This window comes from Drosophila erecta, unplaced genomic scaffold (assembly GCF_003286155.1).
Source record: "Drosophila erecta strain 14021-0224.00,06,07 unplaced genomic scaffold, DereRS2 tig00000092-arrow-pilon, whole genome shotgun sequence".
In the NCBI taxonomy this organism is placed as follows: Eukaryota; Metazoa; Arthropoda; class Insecta; order Diptera; family Drosophilidae; genus Drosophila; species Drosophila erecta.
Window position 1 is genome coordinate 14,377,765 of NW_020825207.1, and position 20,789 is coordinate 14,398,553.

Genomic DNA, 20,789 nt, shown 5'->3' on the forward strand with positions numbered 1-20,789 from the left:
TTTATGTTATTCTCGTTTTAGAGCTTTACAATATAAAGCTCTCTTGGCAACAACTTAAGCATTTATATTTGTTTACTCATCGATGTGGGATTCAAAGAACCCTGTGATAACTTAACCGATAAGCTAGATGATTGTGTTGAGCAATAAAGCAGCTATTATGGGAAGTATGTTTACAACCATAAAACCGATCCCAAACATTTCACATTCTCTTGCTGTTTCAGATTCTCCCTTACTTTATTAAAATCCAATCAACCAAATAAAACGTACCATTTTTGATACAAATTTCAATTGTACAATTTCTTTGTTTTGCAAGGAATTGCGTTTTATTTTGTTGTCTAATACAAATTACTATTGCTCCACGTTTAGGGCGGGTTTCAACAAATTGATGTACTTCTTCATGCCCCGCAGACTGTCCTCCTCAAAATGGGACAACTTCGAGAGGCGTTCGAGCCAAGCAGCCACCTTAGGATACCTTTCCCTATCGAGATCAAGGACAGCGGCCAGTGATGATGCAGTAGCTCCGCAGCAGAAATCAGCAATGGTCAGTTGCGAGCCGGTCAAATAGGGATTATCCCCTAGAAAGTTCTCCAAATGGCCATATGCGTCTTTGATGTTGTCCACCTTCTCCTTGGGAACCAGGCTCACGTGGTGAATAAAATATGGTGCACTGACATTCCGCAGCGACATAAACAGAATGCTGGCATCGAAAAACAAACGCTGATCCACCTGAGCGCGTAACACCAGATCCCTGGGATATAACTCATCTGACTTGGCGTACTTGTCCACCAGATAGCAAGCAATCGCATGTGAGTCCCAGATTAGGGCTCCATTATCTTCGAGGAGTGGCACCGTGTGCTGAGGGTTCTTCTTAAGGAACTCATCCTTGTATTGATCTCCTGCCAGAAGATCCATTTCCTTGTATTCATAGTCCAAGTTCAAGGCTCTTAAAGTCAGTTTGCAGGCGCGCACTGGAGGACTAATGTCCATGCCATACAAAACTATTTTATCCGACATGTTGCGATCACCAGAGAGTCTCAAGTTCCACTACATTCTTCACATACAGAAATCTTAACGAGCATAATCAAGCGACTGATTGGTTGCGCTCATTCGTATCTGAAGTACACTTTTGTAATTGTACTCAATTCCCAAATAAAAGATTTGCCTACAAGTATGCTCTATATGATGCCTTCTTATAAATGGACCCATTTTTGAACCCACTTATGGAGTGCAGAAAAATAAAACATAGATAAGTGTAAGTAGGTAAAGTTACAATTTATTAGCTAATGTACATTGTGGGTAAGGCCTAAGGTCTAAAGTGGCTTCCCTTCCGTATTTAGGCACCCAGCTTGGTCCACTTGCTGCGAAGGAAGGCGACATAGCTTTGGACCGGTCCCTCGTTGATCGCCTTGTAGAAGGGCAAGCGGTTGAGGCGATCCAACCAAGCGGATACCTTAGGGAACTCCACGGGTTCGATGTCGACGGCTGCGCGGAGGGCACTGACTGTGGGCCCGGAGAGCAGGTCGGCCAGGGTCAGCGAATCTCCCGCCAGATATGAGCTGCTGTGCAGGAAGCTTTCCAGCAACTTGAGACCCCGATGGATAGAGTCCAGCTTCTCCTGGGGCACCTCAGTGCATCCTGTGGTCCAGAACGGAGCCACTACGTTGGCTAACCCGGGATAGATTACGCTAGCCTCGAAGAACAGGCGTTGATTGATGATCGCCCGCTTGACCAGATCCTTGGGATACAGGTCGTCCGACTTGGCATACTTGTCCACCAAGTAGGCGGCAATGGCATGGGAGTCCCAGAGCACAGTTCCATTATCTTCCAGCACGGGTACCGTGTGCTGGGGATTCTTCCTCAGGAATTCCTCGCTCATGTGCTCACCCGTTTGCAGATTCACCTCCTTGTACTCGTAGTCCAGATTCAGAGCCTTGAGTGTCAATTTCACAGCCCTTACACAGGGACTCAGGTCTGTGCCGTATAGTACGATTCCCGAGCTGGACATGATGTGTGCGTTGGGTGACTAGCGATTCCACAGCGACTGCCCATTGGTTTTATACCAAATTGGGGAAAGCTTTGACGCTGGGCATGTAAATATTGAAGCTTTCGGGTTTGTTTGTTTGTTTGACTTCAAGTAAAAACTGCTTTGTTCACCATTATACGCATTTTTACTTATTTCTCCAAGAGGAATATCAACACGTTTGAACACTAATTTATTCAACTTATGTTCAAATTTAATTTAATTTAGTATGGTTTCATTATATTTTTATGGCATATATCAGAGTTTTTATACGAAAGCCCTATATTTTTAGGAACTGCTTCTTTTTGGATCAAATAATCTATACATGAATTCTACAGTTACAGCAAAAACTAATACACTTGGTGTATTTGCTGCATAGCAAATTTTTCGTTGGGTATTCCATAATAGGTACAAGTACATAGTAGGTACATACCTGTACATATGTATATCAAGCCAAACTTAATTCAAGCCTGATCTTGCTAGTCTCCATCACAAACTGCTTTGCTTTGAGCTTTTTTCCGAATATAAAAGTTGAGGCTGTGTATATTAATTCTGTGCTTATTTGGCTGCCCTATCGGCATATCGTACATAAATATATATATTTATATACCCAAGTAGCTTAGCTATGGAATTTGCTTAGTAAAAGGAAAGATATTCTGAACAAACCATATATGCCAAAATTTGAACAATATCTTGTATATAGTTTATATTTTTAATTTCATGAATAAGTTCATGTTTTAAAAATAGAGGTGTACATTGGTTTTGGAATTAAATTTGTGAAATTTTATATATATATTTTAGTTGTCAGACATGAGTTGTCAGGCCTGCTCACTTATCCCCCAGCTTGGTCCACTTGCTGCGCAGGAAGCTGACGTAGCTCTGGGCTGGAGCCTCGTTGATCTCCTTGTAGTAGGGCAGTTGGTTGAGCCGATCCAGCCAGGCGGTGACCTTGGGGTATGTCGCAGGATCTATGTCCACGGCAACGGGCAGGGCGCTCACAGTGGGTCCGGTGGACAGATCGGCGAGGGTCAGTGAATCGCCGGCTAGGTAGGGGCTGTTGCCCAGGAACGTCTCCAGCAGCTTCAGACCCCGGTGCATGGCGTCCAGTTTTTCCTGGGGCACTTCGGTAATACCATTTATCCAAAACGGGCCGCTTACATTGGCTACACTGGCATAGATGACACTGGCATCAAAGAAGAGGCGTTGATTAATGATCGCCCGCTTGACCAGATCCTTGGGATACAGTTCGTCCGACTTGGCATACTTGTCCACCAAGTAGGCGGCAATGGCATGGGAGTCCCAAATGTATGTACCATTATCATCCAGCACGGGTACCGTGTGCTGGGGATTCTTCTTCAGATATTCCTCGCTCAGGTGCTCGCCCGCCTGAAGATTCACCTCCTTGTACTCGTAGTCCAGATTCAGGACCTTAAGGGTCAGCTTGACGGTCCTCACACAGGGACTGAGGTCTGCTCCGTATAGTACGATTCCAGAGCTGGACATGATGTGTCGTTTACCCGGCAGCGTTTTTCTTTCTACTGATCGCTCTCTTTATTTACTGTATAGTACACACCTTTTTGCCGCAAGCTTTTATCTGAATGAGCGAGATAAAAGCTCGAATCCATGTGTTTGTTTGATTCTATGTTAAACAGTTAGAAAAAAAACATAAACATATAATAAAAATAATATTTATTTCATCATACAAATAATTGATTACCTACCAATCATTAGTTTTGGAATCATATTTTATTAGTATTAAAATAACTTAAGCTCGGAACTACAAAAAAAATACTTACACACCTAAAATAAGAGCAAGATAGAATGCTATAGTCGAGTTCCCCGACTATCAGATACCCGTTACTCAGCTAGTGGAAGTGCAACATTTAGAGGTATGTCACTTCAAAATCCGATTAAGGTAAGTTGAGTAGTAGACCTAGTAGACCTTTTTCTCTACGAGTAGCGGCTATAATTAATAATGTTACTTGTTTTATATTTATATTTAATCATAGTATACACGTATTCGAATCATGTAGAAACCATGTAAATTTACAATTAATGTCTTCGCAACCAAGCTTGAAAGTTCCTAAAAGCTCTGGGACATAAAAATATAAGCTTACATAAAGCTTATCATTATGGGGGAAAAGTGGGGAATCTATGGATAAAAATGTGTGATCTGTAAAAAATAATACCATGTGCCCCTTTGGGGCTCGGTGCTCCACCTATGATGAAATAAATCCCGGGGACATAGATCAAATATTGACGCAGCTATAGATAGCAGACCGACTTATCTTGGGCATTAATAAACAATCAGGCAAACTTAAACTTGCAGCATTATGACGTCTTTGTGGTAATTATCAAGAAACTAAGTTTAGTATCTAATCTTATCGCGGTTAAAAGAAATTCAAATTGTTTAGGCTGCCTTGAGTCAGTTGTGGATGGCCCACTGTCTGCTGCGAATCTCAATTTAACCAGCTAGAAGGCAACTAGTTAAGCAACCAAGATGGTTAACCTGGTTCTATATGGCACTGAGTCCAGTCCGCCGGTCCGTGCCGTTCTGCTGACCATTCGTGCCCTCCAGCTGGAGCATGAGTTCCGTACGCTGGACATCCAGGCCGGCGATCATCTGAAGCCGGATATGTTACGCAAGAATCCCCAGCACACGGTGCCCATGCTGGAGGATGGGGAGTCGTGCATTTGGGACTCGCACGCCATCATCGGCTATCTGGTGAACAAGTACGCCCAGTCGGATGAGCTCTACCCAAAGGATCCGCTGAAGCGAGCTGTGGTGGATCAGCGACTGCATTTCGAGACCGGTGTCCTCTTCCATGGCATCTTCAAGCAACTGCAGAGAGCTCTGTTCAAGGAGAATGCCACGGAGGTGCCCAAGGATCGCTTGGCTGAACTGAAGGATGCCTACGCATTGCTGGAGCAGTTTCTGGCGGAGAATCCCTATGTCGCCGGCCCGCAGCTGACCATCGCCGACCTCAGCATTGTGGCCACCGTGAGCACGCTGCATCTGAGCTACTGCCCCGTGGATGCGGCCAAATACCCCAAGTTATCCGCTTGGTTGGCACGCCTCTCCGCATTGCCCTTCTACGAGGAGGACAACCTGAGAGGAGCTCGCTTGCTGGCCGACAGGATCCGCTCCAAGTTGCCCAAGCAGTTTGACAAGCTGTGGCAAAAGGCCTTTGAGGACATCAAGAGCGGAGCTGGAAAACAGTGATGCGGAATCCATTGCCTCACGGATATGCGAAAATTGCCTGAAGTTAAATTGTATGTAGAAACCAGTTGAAATCAATGTATTAACAACTTGCGCAGCTGGCAAAATGATTAAAGTTATATTATCTTATCAGTTTCATTTGCATAATCATTTGCTTTCAATAGGCAGACCACTTTTTCCCGGTGTCTAGGCATTGTTTGGAGCTAGCTTAAGATTTTGTAGCCATTTCAAAGTGTTCTTCGCCGGTAAATATCCTTGAGTGCACAATTTTTTTAGGTTTTATACTCGTATAAAGTACTATCTAGCGTGGAGTGCATTTCCAATGGCAACGCAGCCGAAAGTTTACAACTTTTTTGCGCTCATTAAAAATATAAAATTTTCCCCTCCACAAAGCGACACAAACTAGAGGAGGGCGGGGGGAGTGAAAAGCGCAAAGTTTTCCTACCGTGTCGTGCATGCTAAAGTTGTTAAATCATAATTAATTTATGACGGCGCCATCCGCCGAAGCAGCTAGCCACCCCCCAGCGCCCCAAACTCCCCATCATCCCCGTCTCGCCCCCGCTTTATGCCACTTCCAAATTTGCCTCTTATCTCCACTCGGGTCTCGAGCCCCCCGGCCACGCCCTCGCCAGCCAAGTCCCCAAAAGGGCGGCGCCGTCGTTTAAAATACTCTTAAAAAGGAGCCCAAGTCTAAATACCTGCTGGCTGAAGTCCGTTTCCAAGCCCACGGAAGTCCTTTGGGAGCTGCTGGCGTGAGCTGAAATCGCATCACGCAGTCCGCAAATATTTATCATGGGGAAATTCAAAAGTGGTTGAAGTTTCAGATGGATAGAATCTATAAATACCATGATATTTTCCATTACATCTAACTTTTTCCTTATTTTGGAATGCATACACTTATATTTTGTTCTTGACTTATAGAAATGTATTATTAAATATTTATCATGGGGAAATTCAAAAGTGGTTGAAGTTTCAGATGGATGAGGATCTATAAATACCATAGATATTTACCATTACATCTACCATTTTCCTTATTTTGAATCATTCCTGTTGGAATGCATATACTTATAATATATTTTGTTCTTAGCTTATAGCAATGTATTATTAAATATTTATCAAGAGGAAATTCAACAGTTGTTGAAGTTTCAGATGGATGAGGATCTATAAATACCATAGATATGTTCCATTACATCTACCATTTTCCTTATTTTTAATCATTCCTCTTGGAATGCATACCCTTATATCAAAGACACTAGAATTATTCTAGTGTCTTTGCTTGCATTTTGTTCTTGACTTAAAGAAATGTATTAACCTTTCAAGGAATAAACAATATTAAAGAGCTAGCTATTTTTTTGTAAAACCCTAAGCCGGGTTTCAGGAACTCGTGACTTTGTGGGCATCTCAGGGACTTACCTTGCGTCGCCGCGTTTTATGCGGCTCATTGCAGCGGAGTGGTGGCAGGCAAACTAATTGGTTTAATTTCAACTTTTACTTTGGCCCACCCAGTCACCATGCCACCCCGTCACCCGTCACCCGTCAGCCAACCAACCCCCACGTCCTGGCGAGCATGACTCCCCAAAAATCCACCCATCGTGTCAGTGGCATTTGAGAAGTTTGCTTTGCCTGGCACTTCAGTTGCCTTCGTGGCAGGACGCTTTTACTTTTTCCTTTTCCGCTTTTCCAGGATTCCACTTGGCCGCTTTATTTCCTGCTCCGTCTCCCTTTGCTCGCATCTCAATTTATCCTAGTTTTCATTAAATAAACAACTGGTTTCATGTATATCCAAAGAAAATATAATGCGCGGAAGCCATTTAAAAGCTCATTAAGTGCGAATACTTTACTGCTTTTAATGAAATTTATATTTCACAAATTCACTGAATGACGGAGAATATACCCTAAAAATGGCAAGACCACATGGAGCAATTGTTCTATAGCTTAAATTTAATGCTTCGCAGAATGGGGAATTTTTCGCCAGCACACTGACCGCGAAAGTCGTCCATGGACAGGTCATGGAAGGCCACTCCGCCCAGTCCCTGGGCCTGTACGAATCCGGCCTTGATGGCCGCCGTCATGGGATCCTCGTAGCCCACCCAGAGGCCATTCTCGCCGAGATCATTCGCCGCCCTGTACGCGTAGACGCCAAAACGCTTGGTGGGATCGCCCACTTTGCGCAGAGGGGGAACCTCGCGATCCTGCAGTTGCTGCTGCAGCAAATCACACACCTCCGGCCAGCTAAGCAATCCCGATGTAACCGTTTGCCTTCCCGGCGGTGCAGCTCCATTAGTCGCCGGAATGGGTGGATAGCCGGTGATGCCGGAGTTCCGCGTCATGTTCCAAGCGCGTCCGTAACTGGTCACTCCCACGTGCAGCTTGTGGGCACTGATTGCGGACGTCTGGTTCATCCAGTACTGCACCTGGTACTGCACATTGTGACTGGAGTCCCGCTCGTACATGGCATACAGCGGTGCGGGCAGATCCGCCACTTTGGGATTGCGTTCCGGTGTCTGGAAGTCATAGGTGCCCAGGTTGACGAAGTCCACGTTACTCAGAACCTTTGGCACATCAATGAAGACTAAGGCAAGTGAAGTAGTAGTCAGATTCTGTATGGCACTAATGACATAACTTACGTTCCGCTGAAACATGGGGCAGCATGCTGACGGTTAGGAGTTGGCCAGCGCTTCGCAGATCGGAACGCAGCTCGGCGAGAAGGGCGGCAAACTGCTCGCGATGCTCTTCGGACTTCTCGTCCACCGAGGTGGAGCTAAACCAGCCACGAAACGAGCCCCACACCCGCTTAAACACGCCCTGCTGCACTTTGGGCCTATTTTTGGGAAACTGCCAGGCGAGATCGATGCCATCGAAGCCGTGGCTGTTCAGCTCCGCCAATACGCTCGCCTGGAAGCTTTTGCGATGCTCCGGCTGCTCCAGTAAACTGAGGTACTTGCCACTGTCCGCCACGCCCTCGCTGTCCACATCCCGATCGCCGCCCACCGAAAGCAGGAAGCGGACATGCGGATATTTCTGGCGCAGAGCGGTGATGTGGCGATAATGCTGGCGGTCATTCGTCAACGACGGATCCAAGCTCCTGATCCTATAGGTCTCGGCATCAATGCCCGCATAGCCGTAGACCAGAAAGTTGCAAAACTGTAGAGCGGGCTCCAGTTCAGCCAGCGACATTTGGGCGGGGCCTGCGGTGGAGATAACCCCTGATTCACTGGGCACACGTTGATTAAAATTGGCGGAAACTCACCTTCGCGCACAAAACTCTTCGCATCGTAGAAGCAGACCAGTTTTCCCACCTCGCCGTAAGTACACTGCAAAATGGCCAAAAGACTGCAGAGCAGTAATCCGCCATATGGATTGCTTTGAATGAACATCTTGATCATAGAATCACAACTGAACTGGGGCGACGATTTGTTTTGATGGACATCAGTCGACACAAGCGCTGATAAGAACTTGGTGTGGTTGCTGTTCTTATTAGAACAAATCATAGCAATCTGAAAAGCCTTAAATAGCATAGCATTCTTTTGAGCGAAATTCCATTAGTAGGAAATGTTAAATGTTGCAAGCTACAAGAACTCAACAAATGTCGCATATATACAGAGCAGCACCCTTTCAACCCAGATATATGCATCTCCACAATTATTTTGAATGAAAGATTTCGAATTTCATTCGGAGGGAGCCATTATCCATCCTCCATTATACACATTTGCCACAAACTGGCAAACAAACAACCACCCACAGATTAGTCTCTTCCGAAACTCCCAAAGTAAAAAGTGGGTGGGTTGCCAAAGTGTCACTTCCACAACTTCAATGCCAATCCGAAGACCTGCACTCAGCACCAATTTATCGATTCCCACAGGACAATAATGTTTGCTCGTGCTCGTAACGCTTAAGCACATTAAAGCCCTCGACTTCAACGACGGAATGATGAGTTGTCACTCCCCAGGAGTGGGCCGCCATAACTGGGGGTCACCAGCATGGGTCACTCAAACATGGATGGCCGTGTCCATGTCCTTCATCCCCGCAGTTGATTAGCAATTTTGCTCACGTGACGGCAAGGGCCAAATGTGTTGACTGCCATGTCATTTGGTGGAAATGGAAGGGTCAACTGTCAGGGGATGGGATCAGTGGTAAGTTGCTGTTTTTGCTTTGAGTCCAATTGCTTGTTTGTCGGTTCCTCGGATAATTTACTTTCCTACAACGAGATCTTCATTCGTTTTTAGTTTAATCACACTTTGTGCGTACAATAAAGTGTTATTTGAAGTAAAATAAAAAGCGATGATGTGCATCGAATTTGTAGTTTGCCAAACAACTGCACTCTGTCTTACAATTAAACTGTTGATTGTGGCTTGCAAATGAGAGCAGCAAAATGAATTTCAAGTTTATGCACAAGGCCACAGTTGGTTGCACCATAAAACCAAATGGTGAGAGCCATAAAACTAACCGCAGCCCAAAAAAGGACAATAAAAGAAGCCAACGGTGGGAAAAGCCAACAGGAATCAGCAGAATGTAGCCACAAGCACGGACTTTTAGGCAATCAACTAACAAAATGCACACATGTTCGGGAGCACTGCTTCCTACATTCTACATTTTACATTCCACCCCAATGCCAGTGCCACGCCCACTGTTATGAAGAATGAAATATGTTAGTTCGTTTCATTATTTTTATCACAAAAGTGAAGCTTGTTTTTGAAAGAAGCTACTGAGGGGTTTGAACATATTGCCTATTCTTCTGCCAATTCAAGTAAAGGAATACTTTCTTATAGAGCACCTCTAGGGATCTTATACTACACGCCATTGGATTACTTTTAAACCATGATGACAGCAGCGCCAAAACACAGAGAAAGTGCTTGGCAATTACACATAAATATGAAGATTCAAAAGTTTAAGACGAATATGTTTGTGCTGCTTCAAATGCATAATTATTTAAATTTATTTTGTTCGCCAACCAAGCCTGTCTCACTTTCCATGCGAGCAGAACACGACCTCCCTTTGAATATTCCATTCAGCAGGCTTCTGTTTCATTTGAATTTATAGAGCATGAACATGACCACTTGAGACCTCCGACTTGCCGCACTTAAACACCACTCGAGTCCTTCAACAGAAACATTTGGACGGCTTTAATCGTGCCACAACTGGGCAACTGGGTGCTGGCTTTAATTCCTGAATACCCTCTCGACTCGATGATTAACTTTTTTCGAGGGACATGTGGCAGCTGCCCGCAGCGCGTAATTAAATTGTTAACGCACACGTGTCGGTTGGCCGTCTGTAGGGCGCACATTTTCACATATTACGTATACGCACATGTGTACGCTCATTTGGCTCGAGTTCATTTATCCGTAATGCCATCTACGTTGACAAATGTGTGTGGCACAACAAGCAGAATAACAACAACATCGCTTAGCGCATGCGGCACTAATCCTGGATGAGTGGAGGCTGGCTGACTGCGTTAAACCCTTTCTCCGCCCCATTTGCATTCACCTTTCTTCTCGTCGAGACCATCGTGCAACAGCACCCACCACCCACAACCCACCACCCATAACCCCATCGAAAGCCCTAACAATCGCCTCAAGCCCCTCGAAACACCCAAAAAACTCATTTTGCATGGAGCTCGACTGGTGGTTTTTAATGCTTCATTGGCTTAATTGCCAGCCATGTGCATACACACGTGCACCGTGAAAATAGTATGTGTTAAAATTAATTTAAAAAAGTATTAAATACTTTTTATTCAGCAACTTCTTTATGTTACACCTTATGCAAACTGCCTTATTATTTATTAATTAACTATTAAATTATATAAAAAAAGCAGTTATATAATGAAACCTTTTATACACAAAGAATCTAAGATTTGGTTTTGGAAAATTTTTAATTTTTTTTGTGGAAAATTTAAGGTTTTTCTTTCACTGCACAAAGAATGTTACTTAGAAGCTGAATCAAACTTTTGCAAAGTTAATTCGACCACAAACACGTTCACTTACTTTTGGCGGCCACATAGATACACACATGTCAAAAGAAACTTTAATTTAAGAAATACTAAATACGCGCAGTTTCATTCGTTACACTTGCAGCTGGAAATCAGTTTGAATGATTTAATTGAAGATAAGAACTCATTCTGTATTTTTATACATTGATTACAAATTGATGTATAAATTAGTGAGATTCAAAATTTCTCCGGAATCAATCACCGTTTTGTGTAAGTGTTTGCAAATCACAGACAAAGATCTATTCAATGCCACTACATCGATCGGGATAGACTGTTAAAACGCATTTTTATAAATTGTTAAGGTCATGAATTAATGAAAGAGTGCGCAATTTGCTAATCAATCCGATTTGCGCGGCTATAAAAGAGACCTGCTCGAATCGATGGGCAGTTTAGTCGTTGAATCGCCGCAACACTCACAATATGAAGCTGCTCTCGATCACTTTCCTATTGGGACTTTTGGCCTTGGCTAGTGGTAAGTGCTACGATGTGTGCTGGGATTAATCAAAACACGTTTCTAATCGAATTCTTTTACTTACTTCCTCCCTTTAGCCAATCCATTGAGTCCTGGCAATGTGATTATTAACGGCGACTGCAAAGTTTGCAATATTCGCGGCGATTGATGTGCGGAATACAAGCTAATTTGTGTCGGAATATGATATAAAATAAAATCACTGAAACACCCAAATGTAGTTTATAATATTACACCTTTTTGCAGTACGCAATGAAGTTCGGTTTTATTACTGTGTGTGTACAAATAAAATAAATGAGACCATGCCCAATCTCTATTTTCCATAAGATACTTGTATCTACAACTCGTATTTAGCCTCCGAGAACTTTACAATTACGGCAATCACTATGGATAATCATTACCCGTATTCTACAGCAATAATAGATTAGTATTTATGATATTGGGTTGGGATTTATGGATTTATATGGCGAGCAGATTGAATAGAAAGACCAACGACATCCACTTTGTATTGTTGGCAAATAAATAAATGTGCACTTCGTTGGTTTTCTTTAGTACGAAAACGAAATTTAAATATCAGTTTTCTTTCCGGATTGTACTTATCTATGCTTATGCAATCAAACAAGGTTGTTCCACATCTGGAAATGCCCCAGGAAAAAATGTTTCCCTAATGATAAGGCGATGCATATTATAAATATTGGCAAAACAAAAAGCGGCGATAATGACATCAATCAATCGAATATAAATAAATAGATTGGTGTAGATTGTCTCAAATAGAAAATCCAAAACACTATAAAAATAACAAACAAATGTAAATAATAAAGCTTACCTATTTAAAGATTTGTATGGATCGGAAATTCACAGATTTTAGTTTTAGTGTTATAATATAGATGCCATTGTAACGCCCATCTAGTTGGAATATATCATTTAGATATTTATTAGATATTTAATATATGAATAAATGCCTTTTGTCAAACGTTTTAGTTTCTCAGAAATAAAAGATAAAAGCGATCTTAGTTCGCAAATTTTATTAGCGTACCGCTTAGCACGGAATTCAACTGAATATATTATATATAATTCCAAAGAGGATCGCTCCAGATGTCAAAGTGTACGACATGGAACCCGCTGAGTTATGGTCTGGAGGAATTATAATGCCCGGATCGTTATCGGGCTTATTGCAGTCGATGCATTTGCCATTGATGTACACCTTTCCCGGCGTAGCTGCAATTAGGAAATGCTTAGCTAAAAATCCATTGATGTATTTATTTAGTTAAATAATTACCATTTACAGCTGCCAAAAGGCAGAAAAGAAGCATCAGAGTTCCGGCGACTTGGAGGGGTTTCATGTTTTTCCCTGGGGATTTCGAATAAATCTGACTGCCAAAGTGCGAGTGCTCTGCTTTTTATATGGCATTGGTATATACTATATTATATATATAATTGTTTATAATTGTTTAGCGGGATTTTACAGACTGATTTTGAAGAACGGCATGGAAACAAGTAGGTTTTAATAAGCTCTTAAATTGTTGTTATTTACTGAACTAAATTAGAAAGCTGTATTGATTTCAATTCTGAATCATATAGTTGAAAGACTGATCAATTTGGTTGATAATAAATGTATGTCTATTCCAAATTTGTATAGGCTTTTAAATCATTTGTTCGAAAATAAAATGTACTAGTAGTGTATTTCCCATGTCCACTAATTGACAAATTAGTTCTAATTGTTTGAATCTCTAAAAAAATTATAAACTTCTAACAAATATTTAGCTGACTTTAAACACTTCTTAATTACTAGGGATTGTTTCATTGTATGGTTTCCTTTGTAATATTTAAGTATATTAACTAGTATGTATTTAAGTGGCTTGCTGATTATTCATCTCCGCTGCCTTTCAGTTGTTATCTATAGAAATCAATAAGATTTCGCCATAAAACTAATATGTGGTTTTGTTGGAATTTTGTTTAATTTGAGCAATAAACTCTTAGAATTTCTATTACATTTTCGGCTTAAAAATAGGTGGCTGTGTGTACTTCAAGTGGCAAGATTCCATTCCTCCAGCTTTGCTGCCCTTAGGCCCTCACATTGCAGACGCGGCAGTCGCCGTTGATGATGACATTGCCAGGATTGAGAGGAGTGGCTATGGTGGAAATATAAATGAAATCATAATTAAATAACATATATATAGTTTGGGAATAGCTGGGATTACTCACCGTTGGCCAGAGCCAGCAGACCCAGAACGAAGGCAACTGATAGGAATTTCATGTTGTTGGTTTTGTGGTTGGATTCTGAGCTTGACTGTTGCTGAAAGTGGTGAGCTACACTGCTTATATAGCTCCATGCCAGAGCCGTACCGATCTGACTTATCAACCCGCTGGCAGCGACACCGGGAAAAGTCTGGCCGAGATTGGGATTCTCCCAACACCTCAACGAGAAATCCCCATCCCCCAGTGCATCGCTGCTACGTTCTCAATGAAATTGAGCGTAAACAAGTGCAAACTGATAGCCCCGAGCTGCGCGATTGGGTAAGGGAAATCCGAGCTGGTCCAGAGCGCGATTCTATTCACGTGCGGTGGCCGGACTGCAAACCTGATTCCATTTGACTTGACGCCCCTGCGATTCGCTTTTCCCAGTACTGAGACCCGTTTTTATGCGTTCAATTCCGCCGAATCAATAAACTGCCATATTAGCACCCAGTTTATTAGCACGTTTTGTGCGCAAAGGGGTAACCAAGGTACTTGGGAAGAGTCTGGCCTGGGTTGGCGGAGGGTCATAGCTTTTTTCAAACAAGTCCCCAACGAAATTCCACAGAAAAGCTGTTCCTTATTTAATCAGTTTTAAAAACAATTACTTTTGCACTTTATACTTATGTGCTTTTATTTTACTTCTTAGGAACAAAGGCACAGCATATTTGCAGATTTTATTAAATAATAGTATGTTCAACTAATGTGCTTAGCTTATAATGGTGCTTAATTTAACCTTTTCTTTTCAAGCTATTGGTAACAGCGAAAGGAATTGTTCGCCAGATTGTCTGAGATATGTATATATCAGTTTTCTTCAAAAGTATCCTTTTTTGAAGCTTACTTTGGGTTGCAAAATAATATTTTAGAATAATTATTTGTAACTTTTAAATGAAATTATAATTATTATATTATTATTATTAAGTTATTATAATGATATTAGTGATATTGGTGATACAAATAAGTAACGAATAGGTTGACTTGCGTGCAACAGTGCGGATAAGTAATTTATAAGTAATAATGCAAGTCCACTGCATTATTTAAAGATAATATTTTAAATTTATTAGTTTTATTTATTTTGTATTTATTAGTGCCCCCTCTGTCTAATGTTTTGATAAAAAACTAAATATATAACAAATCGAATTGTATATATTTTGGTTTTGTTTTTATTGAAATTTTTTTGATTTCATTTGCTAATTATCATTTCATTTAAGTAGCTGAATAAAAGTAAAATGCGAAAATAGTTTAGTTTTCCTTCATTTTATTTGTAATAGGCAATGTTTTTTACTACTAGTTTTCATTTTAGTACACGAGTGATAGTATAAATATTGTGTTTTGGATTTGAGGTAAGTTTGGCCCTTCTTCGAGTTTTTGCCGAGCACTTTCCTACTTTCCACCGTGCACATTGCAGTACTTGCAGTCGCCGTTGATCACCACATTTCCTGGTTCGGGCGACAGGGGCACAGCTGAGGAATAAAATGAATAATTAATTAACTAATCAAACAGCAGTAAAATATAGTTTTACTAACCGTTGGCCACAGCCAGCAGACCGAGCACGAAAACGGTGGCGACGGAGAAGAACTTCATATTGATTCTGGGCTGGTTGTTGTGGTTTTGGATGCTAAATGCGCAGGCAATTGATTGGATTCAACTGATGCTCTTGGCCGGTTTCACTTGATCTTATATAGCTCAGCCTCGGATCTTGGAGCAGCACATGTGCAATAGTGGGGCGGAGGCTTCTGATAACCCCCATTGAATCGGAGGCGCTTGGGAAAAAACACAGAAGGTTCAGCGCTCAATAGCACCTTGTTTTGCGTATTTAAATCTGGAAATTCCAGTTCGGTGTTTATGGGATGCAAAAAGGTGTGTGTTATGTGTAACTGCTAGTAAGTAGCAAATATTGCAGCAAAGTTCAAGTGAAAACCATTGAAGTTCTTGGAAGTATTCAAATAGTTGCAGTTCTACTTACCTTTCTTTCAACGTACTGAGTAAGTTTGCAAATCAAACTTGTTGTTATATAATTTTGCATCTGGAAATAGCAAAAATTAAATCAAACAATAATAATATTTTGCATATATTTCGATATAGAAATTCAAACCGGCTTGAATACAAACTTTGCACGTGCTACAAATTAAATTAACAGCTATACACTTAAATAAAAAAACGAGTTCATTAAACTTTAATTGAATTTGTTTCTAAATAATAGTTGAACTTGAAAGGTGAAAAGTTAACTTTTTATCAATCATTCATATCTCTTTGTAAATATTTTATAGAAGTTGTTGGTGAAATTAAATATAGCAGGGGCTATAAATATATGGTTAAATACTTGAATTAAAATTGCATCAGCGGCTCTGTTATTTTATTGACAGGTAGTCGACTTTATTGATTTGAAAAATGTGATAATTTATAGATCTACTTTGAAAGGCACCTATTTCCTTTAATCTTTTATTCAGGCAACAGTCAATAGTTCAGCTTTGTTTTAAAACAAAGGTATATTCTATTGCAGCCAGATCGGTTTTCAAGTTGTATACATTATATATAGATTACGGATCTGAGCTAATCGGTCGGCTATATAAGAGGGTGACGGTGATCGATCAGCTTAGAGAGCCGCATAATGAAGAGCCTGACGCTATTGGCGCTATTGTTCTTGGCCACGTTGGCCTTTGTCCACGGTCGGTTTGAAGGCCAAGAGGTTTTACCCTGAGTATAATAAGCTATTTTCTTTCCAGCTGGCAAGGTGTCCATCAACGGCAAGTGCGTGAACTGCTCTCATGATCAAACGACTACCACCACCACCCGCAAGCCCTCAACTGGAAAAGGAGGTAGAGGAAGGACCACAGCCAAGCCCAGTTCCAGGTCACCTCCAGCCCGCGGTCGCTCGTCCTGGGAAGAGGATGATGATGATGATCTGGCCGGCGGCTGGTCCCTGCATCAATCGGCTGGAGGAACTCAGTACATTGGCAGGCGTTCCAAACGCCAACTGCGCGGTGGTCAGTACATCGATTTGGGCGGATCTGGCGGAAGGGGTGGAGGTGGAGGGGGAGGCTGGGCAGGATCTGGCATAACCACCATCGATTCCAGTGGCTATCCCGGCGGAACTCTGGTGCGCAACAGTGACTGCGTCGGATGTAATATTCGTGGATAAAGTCAATAAATTCTTGAAATAATAACAAATACTATATACTGTGGCAAATTATATACATCCATAGAATCCAGGACTCCATGAACTTTTTGCTATTTTATTTCAACTGGAAAAAGGCTTTTTACATTCTAGGGCTTATTTAATTACAATAGCATTATTAGGGCAAAGTCTTGACTATTTGCCACCGCGAACATTGCATTTTAAACAATCGCCATTGATGATTACATTTCCTGGATCCGGTGACAGCGGCACAGCTTTAAAATCAAATGATTACTTATTAAAAGGATCAACTAATTGATTTTTTAAGGTTCTACACACCTTTGGCCAACGCCAGTACACCGAGCACAAATACGGTGACGAATGTAAAGAATCTCATACTGATTTTCAATTAATAGATCCGGTTTTATGAGCTGCGCACCGGACAAGCGATCATCTACTACTGATGCTCTCGATTTACGGAACCATTTCTTATATAGCCGATTATCGGATCTCAGAGTAACCAAGTAAAATAGGAGATGAGAGCATTGACAATGACAATAATAATCTATTACCTATGCATTATTCTGTAGAACAGCATTTTTAACAGCTTATCGCAGTTCAGTTTCATCTTTTTCGTTAAAACTAGTAACTAGAATAAAATAAAGCTCCTCTTGGTTTTTTTTAGTGTGAAAGGAAGTTAATTCCTCTCCTTTCATGTATTTCTTTGATTGGCATTCTAAATGCTATGCAGAATTTCAGCTTAAATGGTTACAACTATTATGTTTAAGTGCGAAGGTTTCTTAATCCTTGGACAGGAAGCTTCCTACTTGCCCCCGTGTACATTGCAAACCTTGCAGTCACCGTTGATGATCACGTTTCCTGGATCGGGCGACAGTGGAACAGCTGACAAACAAGAATTTATTAGTTAAATAATTATATCCCTAAAATGGAGTAGTTTTACTCACCATTGGCCACAGCCAGCAGACCGAGCACAAAGACGGTGACGACTGAGAAGAATTTCATATTGATTCTGGATTGGTTTCTCCGGTTTTGGATACTGAATGCACTGGGCAATCGACTGGGATGAACTGATGATCTCGCCTGGTGGGACCCGGTCTTAAATAGTTGAGCGTCGGATAAGAAAGCCACGCAAATTCAGTGATAAGCCATGCATTTGGGAAAACACAAAAATTTAATCGCTAATCGAATCGAGTTAAATGGCGTTTTTGTTCTATATTTAGCTAGCAATAAACAAAGTAGGGACTTCTGGAAAAGCCCTGCCAAGAGTTATCTGTAAATTGAACTGGTTTCTGGGGCGAATCCCGCACCTGTCCACCCTTGATTGTGCCTCCACTGCATTCTGGTTTCCACAACAAAGCAAACGAGAATGCTTAAAAGCTCTCGCTTTTCATGTGTCTCGAGCAGATTCGTCTAGCAGCTAGATTGAGAATGAGGTGCCTGATTGTGTCCTTTGCAATTGTCGCTGTCCTGGCTTTCCAGGCCACAGGTAGGAATCAGATGGGCACCTCTCACCGCCACAATTTCACTTATTATTTCATTACTCCGCAGCCGGAGATGTGATTATCGGCGGAGTATGCCAGGATTGCAGTCCTCCGGTGGCGGAAAACGTTGTGGTCGGTGGCCAATCCTACAGGACGGGTAGGCCGGGCCAGGGAACGGTCTATATCAATTCGCCCGACGCTTATCCAGGAGCTCTGGGCTCTCCAGTCCGGCGACCTGCGTCTGGCGGCGGACGAGGCGGTGGCTCCCAGTATCCGGATGGCTACAGTGGTCGCCTGCCTGGTGGCACTTACCTTCACAATAAGGATTGCGTGGGCTGCAGCATCAGCGGAGGTGGTGATTAAGCAATTAAACAGTGTTCAGAACATAAAATACCTCGCATTTTTTATTTTTCCGGCATTACTGACCACTCTTTAATAAATTCGCAAGTGTTAACTTTCGTTGGTCACATTATTTTATAAAATTTCTTTAGTTATCTTGTTGGAGTATTTTGTTATGGCTTTCTGAACGTTTTTATCCTGCTTCTTATCTAGGGATATAGTTTTAGTTAGATTTCCATTAAAAACGATGAGCAACGTTATTGTATAACTGATTTTTGAACTTTTAATCTATTTAAGCATCAATAATTTATAAATAAAACTTTATTATGCTAAAGAAATCAAGGCAAAAAATGATAAATCAATTATAAAATCACAAAGACCCTCGTTTAAACCCGTTCTTATTAAATATATGATGCAATTTTATTAAATTTATTATTTTATTATTATTTAAATAGTTCATATGCATAATATTTGTATGCAAGCAATAATTATTGGTCGGGAAAAAAGTTTTGTTTGTTCACATACTTACTGCCAGAATTTATTTAATACTTGCGGTATTCGACAATAATTGACTACTAACCTGCACTGAAAATTCTTTTCAGTTACCAATTAAAATAAAATTCTCCAAAAATATTTACATAAATTATATACACCATTTTGAGAAGAAACTGTAAAAAGTAATAGATTTACACATGATTATTACACAACGTGAAAATAATATGCAGTGGATATCTGAAGTATTTTCCCCCCAACGCCATCACTTGTTTTTCCGCAGCTCTCATCACAACTATAACTATTAGTACATGTATTTAAGTACACGTACTACTTAAAAAGCAAAGCTGGCTAGCAGAAGCTTTTGAGCTGCAGTGCATCCGAGCCACACGCCCAGTTGAGTGGGATAGGTTATCAAGAGCGGGGCTTGTGGAAAACCCAGGGATTTATAAAATATTCTAGGGTATTTTCTGTTGCTCCAGTGTTACTCACCGTCGAGATAAAGAGATACAGCTGTATAAATCGAGCTGCAGTTGAGCGATCACAGTCATTGAATCGCCTCAATTGTCGCAGCGATGAAGTGGTTTTCGATTTTGGTTCCGCTACTGGCGCTCATTTCCCTCGTCGAATTTGGATATGCCCGTAAGTTCTATAACTTTATCCTGCCGAATATCCCTTACAATAAATGCTTCTATTTTAGGAACAATACCCAGGATTACCATTCGAAATGGCGACATTATAGTTCATGGAAACTGCTATGGCTGCACAGCACGCGCCACCAAAAACTCGGCGCATTTGTCAATCAAATTTACTCGAAGATGGTAAATGTTGCATGAGTCACATCTAAAGTTACCTCAAACTTGCCATAATAATTAAAAAAAATATATATATAATATTAAGTATTAACTTGTGCGCATAAAATAAAAGAAATAACCATTATGCTAAAGTGCCAGCGCTTTGTGTGTCAAAAATATCCTTTGAAATGGAAAGAGAGCAGCTTAAGGCATTGTTCTTCGTTACAGGTTTAACTTCAGTGTACTAAATTAATAATAGCCAAATTGCAATGTTCTCGTAAATTTGTCGTAAACTCAAGACTGGATCGTAAATCATTCCTGGGGCCGAGGAAGGTTCCGTTTTGGCTTCTGTTTTATGCCTCATTGGTGGAAATATTTCAACAAAAAGGCATAAAAATTGCCATCATATTTGGCTTTACCCGGAGCCATGCCGCCGAGTCGAACACGTGTTTTTCTCGTTTTCCTTGCGGCAAAGGCAAAGGCATTTCCGCGTGTCCTGTGACCCGTGTCCTTTGTGAGATGTTTTATTGCCAAAGAAAACCGAGCGAAGGCAAACCGCTGTGCGCCTGTAAATGACTCCCCAGGCACCTTTATATTGACTCGTAAAATTGCGA

General features: G+C 41.4%; 14 protein-coding genes across 14 annotated transcripts; 5 read left to right on the forward strand and 9 right to left on the reverse strand.

The window, feature by feature from the left end:
- Nucleotides 1-300: 300 nt before the first annotated feature.
- LOC6546573 (glutathione S-transferase 1) lies at nucleotides 301-1,073 on the reverse strand. The gene has a single exon (XM_001974636.3). It carries the CDS (start codon nucleotides 1,012-1,014, stop codon nucleotides 349-351), a length of 666 nt encoding a protein of 221 aa, XP_001974672.1. The 5' UTR covers nucleotides 1,015-1,073; the 3' UTR covers nucleotides 301-348.
- Nucleotides 1,074-1,251: 178 nt separating this feature from the next.
- LOC6547029 (glutathione S-transferase 1) lies at nucleotides 1,252-2,051 on the reverse strand. The gene has a single exon (XM_026980919.1). It carries the CDS (start codon nucleotides 2,003-2,005, stop codon nucleotides 1,334-1,336), a length of 672 nt encoding a protein of 223 aa, XP_026836720.1. The 5' UTR covers nucleotides 2,006-2,051; the 3' UTR covers nucleotides 1,252-1,333.
- Nucleotides 2,052-2,711: 660 nt separating this feature from the next.
- Nucleotides 2,712-3,589, reverse strand: LOC6547028 (glutathione S-transferase 1). Its single transcript, XM_001974634.3, has one exon. The coding sequence runs from the start codon at nucleotides 3,521-3,523 to the stop codon at nucleotides 2,849-2,851; it is 675 nt and encodes a 224-aa protein (XP_001974670.1). The 5' UTR covers nucleotides 3,524-3,589; the 3' UTR covers nucleotides 2,712-2,848.
- Nucleotides 3,590-4,447: 858 nt separating this feature from the next.
- Nucleotides 4,448-5,372, forward strand: LOC6547027 (glutathione S-transferase 1). Its single transcript, XM_001974633.3, has one exon. The coding sequence runs from the start codon at nucleotides 4,521-4,523 to the stop codon at nucleotides 5,241-5,243; it is 723 nt and encodes a 240-aa protein (XP_001974669.1). The 5' UTR covers nucleotides 4,448-4,520; the 3' UTR covers nucleotides 5,244-5,372.
- Nucleotides 5,373-7,019: 1,647 nt separating this feature from the next.
- On the reverse strand, nucleotides 7,020-8,639 carry LOC6547026 (chitinase-like protein Idgf5). Its single transcript, XM_001974632.3, has 3 exons — nucleotides 8,491-8,639; nucleotides 7,868-8,428; nucleotides 7,020-7,812 (listed from the first exon to the last, which is right to left on the reverse strand). Exons 1-3 carry the CDS (start codon nucleotides 8,624-8,626, stop codon nucleotides 7,169-7,171), a joined length of 1,341 nt encoding a protein of 446 aa, XP_001974668.3. The 5' UTR covers nucleotides 8,627-8,639; the 3' UTR covers nucleotides 7,020-7,168.
- A 2,979-nt stretch (nucleotides 8,640-11,618) lies between these two features.
- LOC6547025 (immune-induced peptide 3) lies at nucleotides 11,619-12,023 on the forward strand. Its single transcript, XM_001974631.3, has 2 exons — nucleotides 11,619-11,698; nucleotides 11,776-12,023. The coding sequence occupies exons 1-2, from the start codon at nucleotides 11,647-11,649 to the stop codon at nucleotides 11,844-11,846; spliced, it is 123 nt and encodes a 40-aa protein (XP_001974667.1). The 5' UTR covers nucleotides 11,619-11,646; the 3' UTR covers nucleotides 11,847-12,023.
- Nucleotides 12,024-12,703: 680 nt separating this feature from the next.
- LOC6547024 lies at nucleotides 12,704-13,130 on the reverse strand. Its single transcript, XM_001974630.3, has 2 exons — nucleotides 12,975-13,130; nucleotides 12,704-12,913 (listed from the first exon to the last, which is right to left on the reverse strand). The coding sequence occupies exons 1-2, from the start codon at nucleotides 13,036-13,038 to the stop codon at nucleotides 12,747-12,749; spliced, it is 231 nt and encodes a 76-aa protein (XP_001974666.1). The 5' UTR covers nucleotides 13,039-13,130; the 3' UTR covers nucleotides 12,704-12,746.
- Nucleotides 13,131-13,631: 501 nt separating this feature from the next.
- LOC6547023 (immune-induced peptide 3) lies at nucleotides 13,632-14,096 on the reverse strand. Its single transcript, XM_001974629.3, has 2 exons — nucleotides 13,901-14,096; nucleotides 13,632-13,827 (listed from the first exon to the last, which is right to left on the reverse strand). Exons 1-2 carry the CDS (start codon nucleotides 13,950-13,952, stop codon nucleotides 13,760-13,762), a joined length of 120 nt encoding a protein of 39 aa, XP_001974665.1. The 5' UTR covers nucleotides 13,953-14,096; the 3' UTR covers nucleotides 13,632-13,759.
- A 1,075-nt stretch (nucleotides 14,097-15,171) lies between these two features.
- Nucleotides 15,172-15,594, reverse strand: LOC6547022 (immune-induced peptide 2). The gene is made up of 2 exons (XM_001974628.3): nucleotides 15,457-15,594; nucleotides 15,172-15,393 (listed from the first exon to the last, which is right to left on the reverse strand). The coding sequence occupies exons 1-2, from the start codon at nucleotides 15,512-15,514 to the stop codon at nucleotides 15,314-15,316; spliced, it is 138 nt and encodes a 45-aa protein (XP_001974664.1). The 5' UTR covers nucleotides 15,515-15,594; the 3' UTR covers nucleotides 15,172-15,313.
- An 844-nt stretch (nucleotides 15,595-16,438) lies between these two features.
- LOC6547021 (immune-induced peptide 23) lies at nucleotides 16,439-17,106 on the forward strand. Its single transcript, XM_001974627.3, has 2 exons — nucleotides 16,439-16,599; nucleotides 16,657-17,106. The coding sequence occupies exons 1-2, from the start codon at nucleotides 16,542-16,544 to the stop codon at nucleotides 17,070-17,072; spliced, it is 474 nt and encodes a 157-aa protein (XP_001974663.1). The 5' UTR covers nucleotides 16,439-16,541; the 3' UTR covers nucleotides 17,073-17,106.
- Nucleotides 17,107-17,108: 2 nt separating this feature from the next.
- Nucleotides 17,109-17,545, reverse strand: LOC6547020 (immune-induced peptide 1). Its single transcript, XM_001974626.3, has 2 exons — nucleotides 17,388-17,545; nucleotides 17,109-17,323 (listed from the first exon to the last, which is right to left on the reverse strand). The coding sequence occupies exons 1-2, from the start codon at nucleotides 17,443-17,445 to the stop codon at nucleotides 17,244-17,246; spliced, it is 138 nt and encodes a 45-aa protein (XP_001974662.1). The 5' UTR covers nucleotides 17,446-17,545; the 3' UTR covers nucleotides 17,109-17,243.
- Nucleotides 17,546-17,719: 174 nt separating this feature from the next.
- On the reverse strand, nucleotides 17,720-18,139 carry LOC6547089 (immune-induced peptide 1). Its single transcript, XM_026980994.1, has 2 exons — nucleotides 18,014-18,139; nucleotides 17,720-17,951 (listed from the first exon to the last, which is right to left on the reverse strand). The coding sequence occupies exons 1-2, from the start codon at nucleotides 18,069-18,071 to the stop codon at nucleotides 17,872-17,874; spliced, it is 138 nt and encodes a 45-aa protein (XP_026836795.1). The 5' UTR covers nucleotides 18,072-18,139; the 3' UTR covers nucleotides 17,720-17,871.
- Nucleotides 18,140-18,464: 325 nt separating this feature from the next.
- On the forward strand, nucleotides 18,465-19,022 carry LOC6547088 (immune-induced peptide 23). Its single transcript, XM_001974624.3, has 2 exons — nucleotides 18,465-18,555; nucleotides 18,618-19,022. Exons 1-2 carry the CDS (start codon nucleotides 18,498-18,500, stop codon nucleotides 18,911-18,913), a joined length of 354 nt encoding a protein of 117 aa, XP_001974660.1. The 5' UTR covers nucleotides 18,465-18,497; the 3' UTR covers nucleotides 18,914-19,022.
- Nucleotides 19,023-19,905: 883 nt separating this feature from the next.
- Nucleotides 19,906-20,274, forward strand: LOC26526294. The gene is made up of 2 exons (XM_015157290.2): nucleotides 19,906-20,023; nucleotides 20,082-20,274. Exons 1-2 carry the CDS (start codon nucleotides 19,957-19,959, stop codon nucleotides 20,204-20,206), a joined length of 192 nt encoding a protein of 63 aa, XP_015012776.1. The 5' UTR covers nucleotides 19,906-19,956; the 3' UTR covers nucleotides 20,207-20,274.
- The last annotated feature ends 515 nt before the right edge of the window (nucleotides 20,275-20,789 follow it).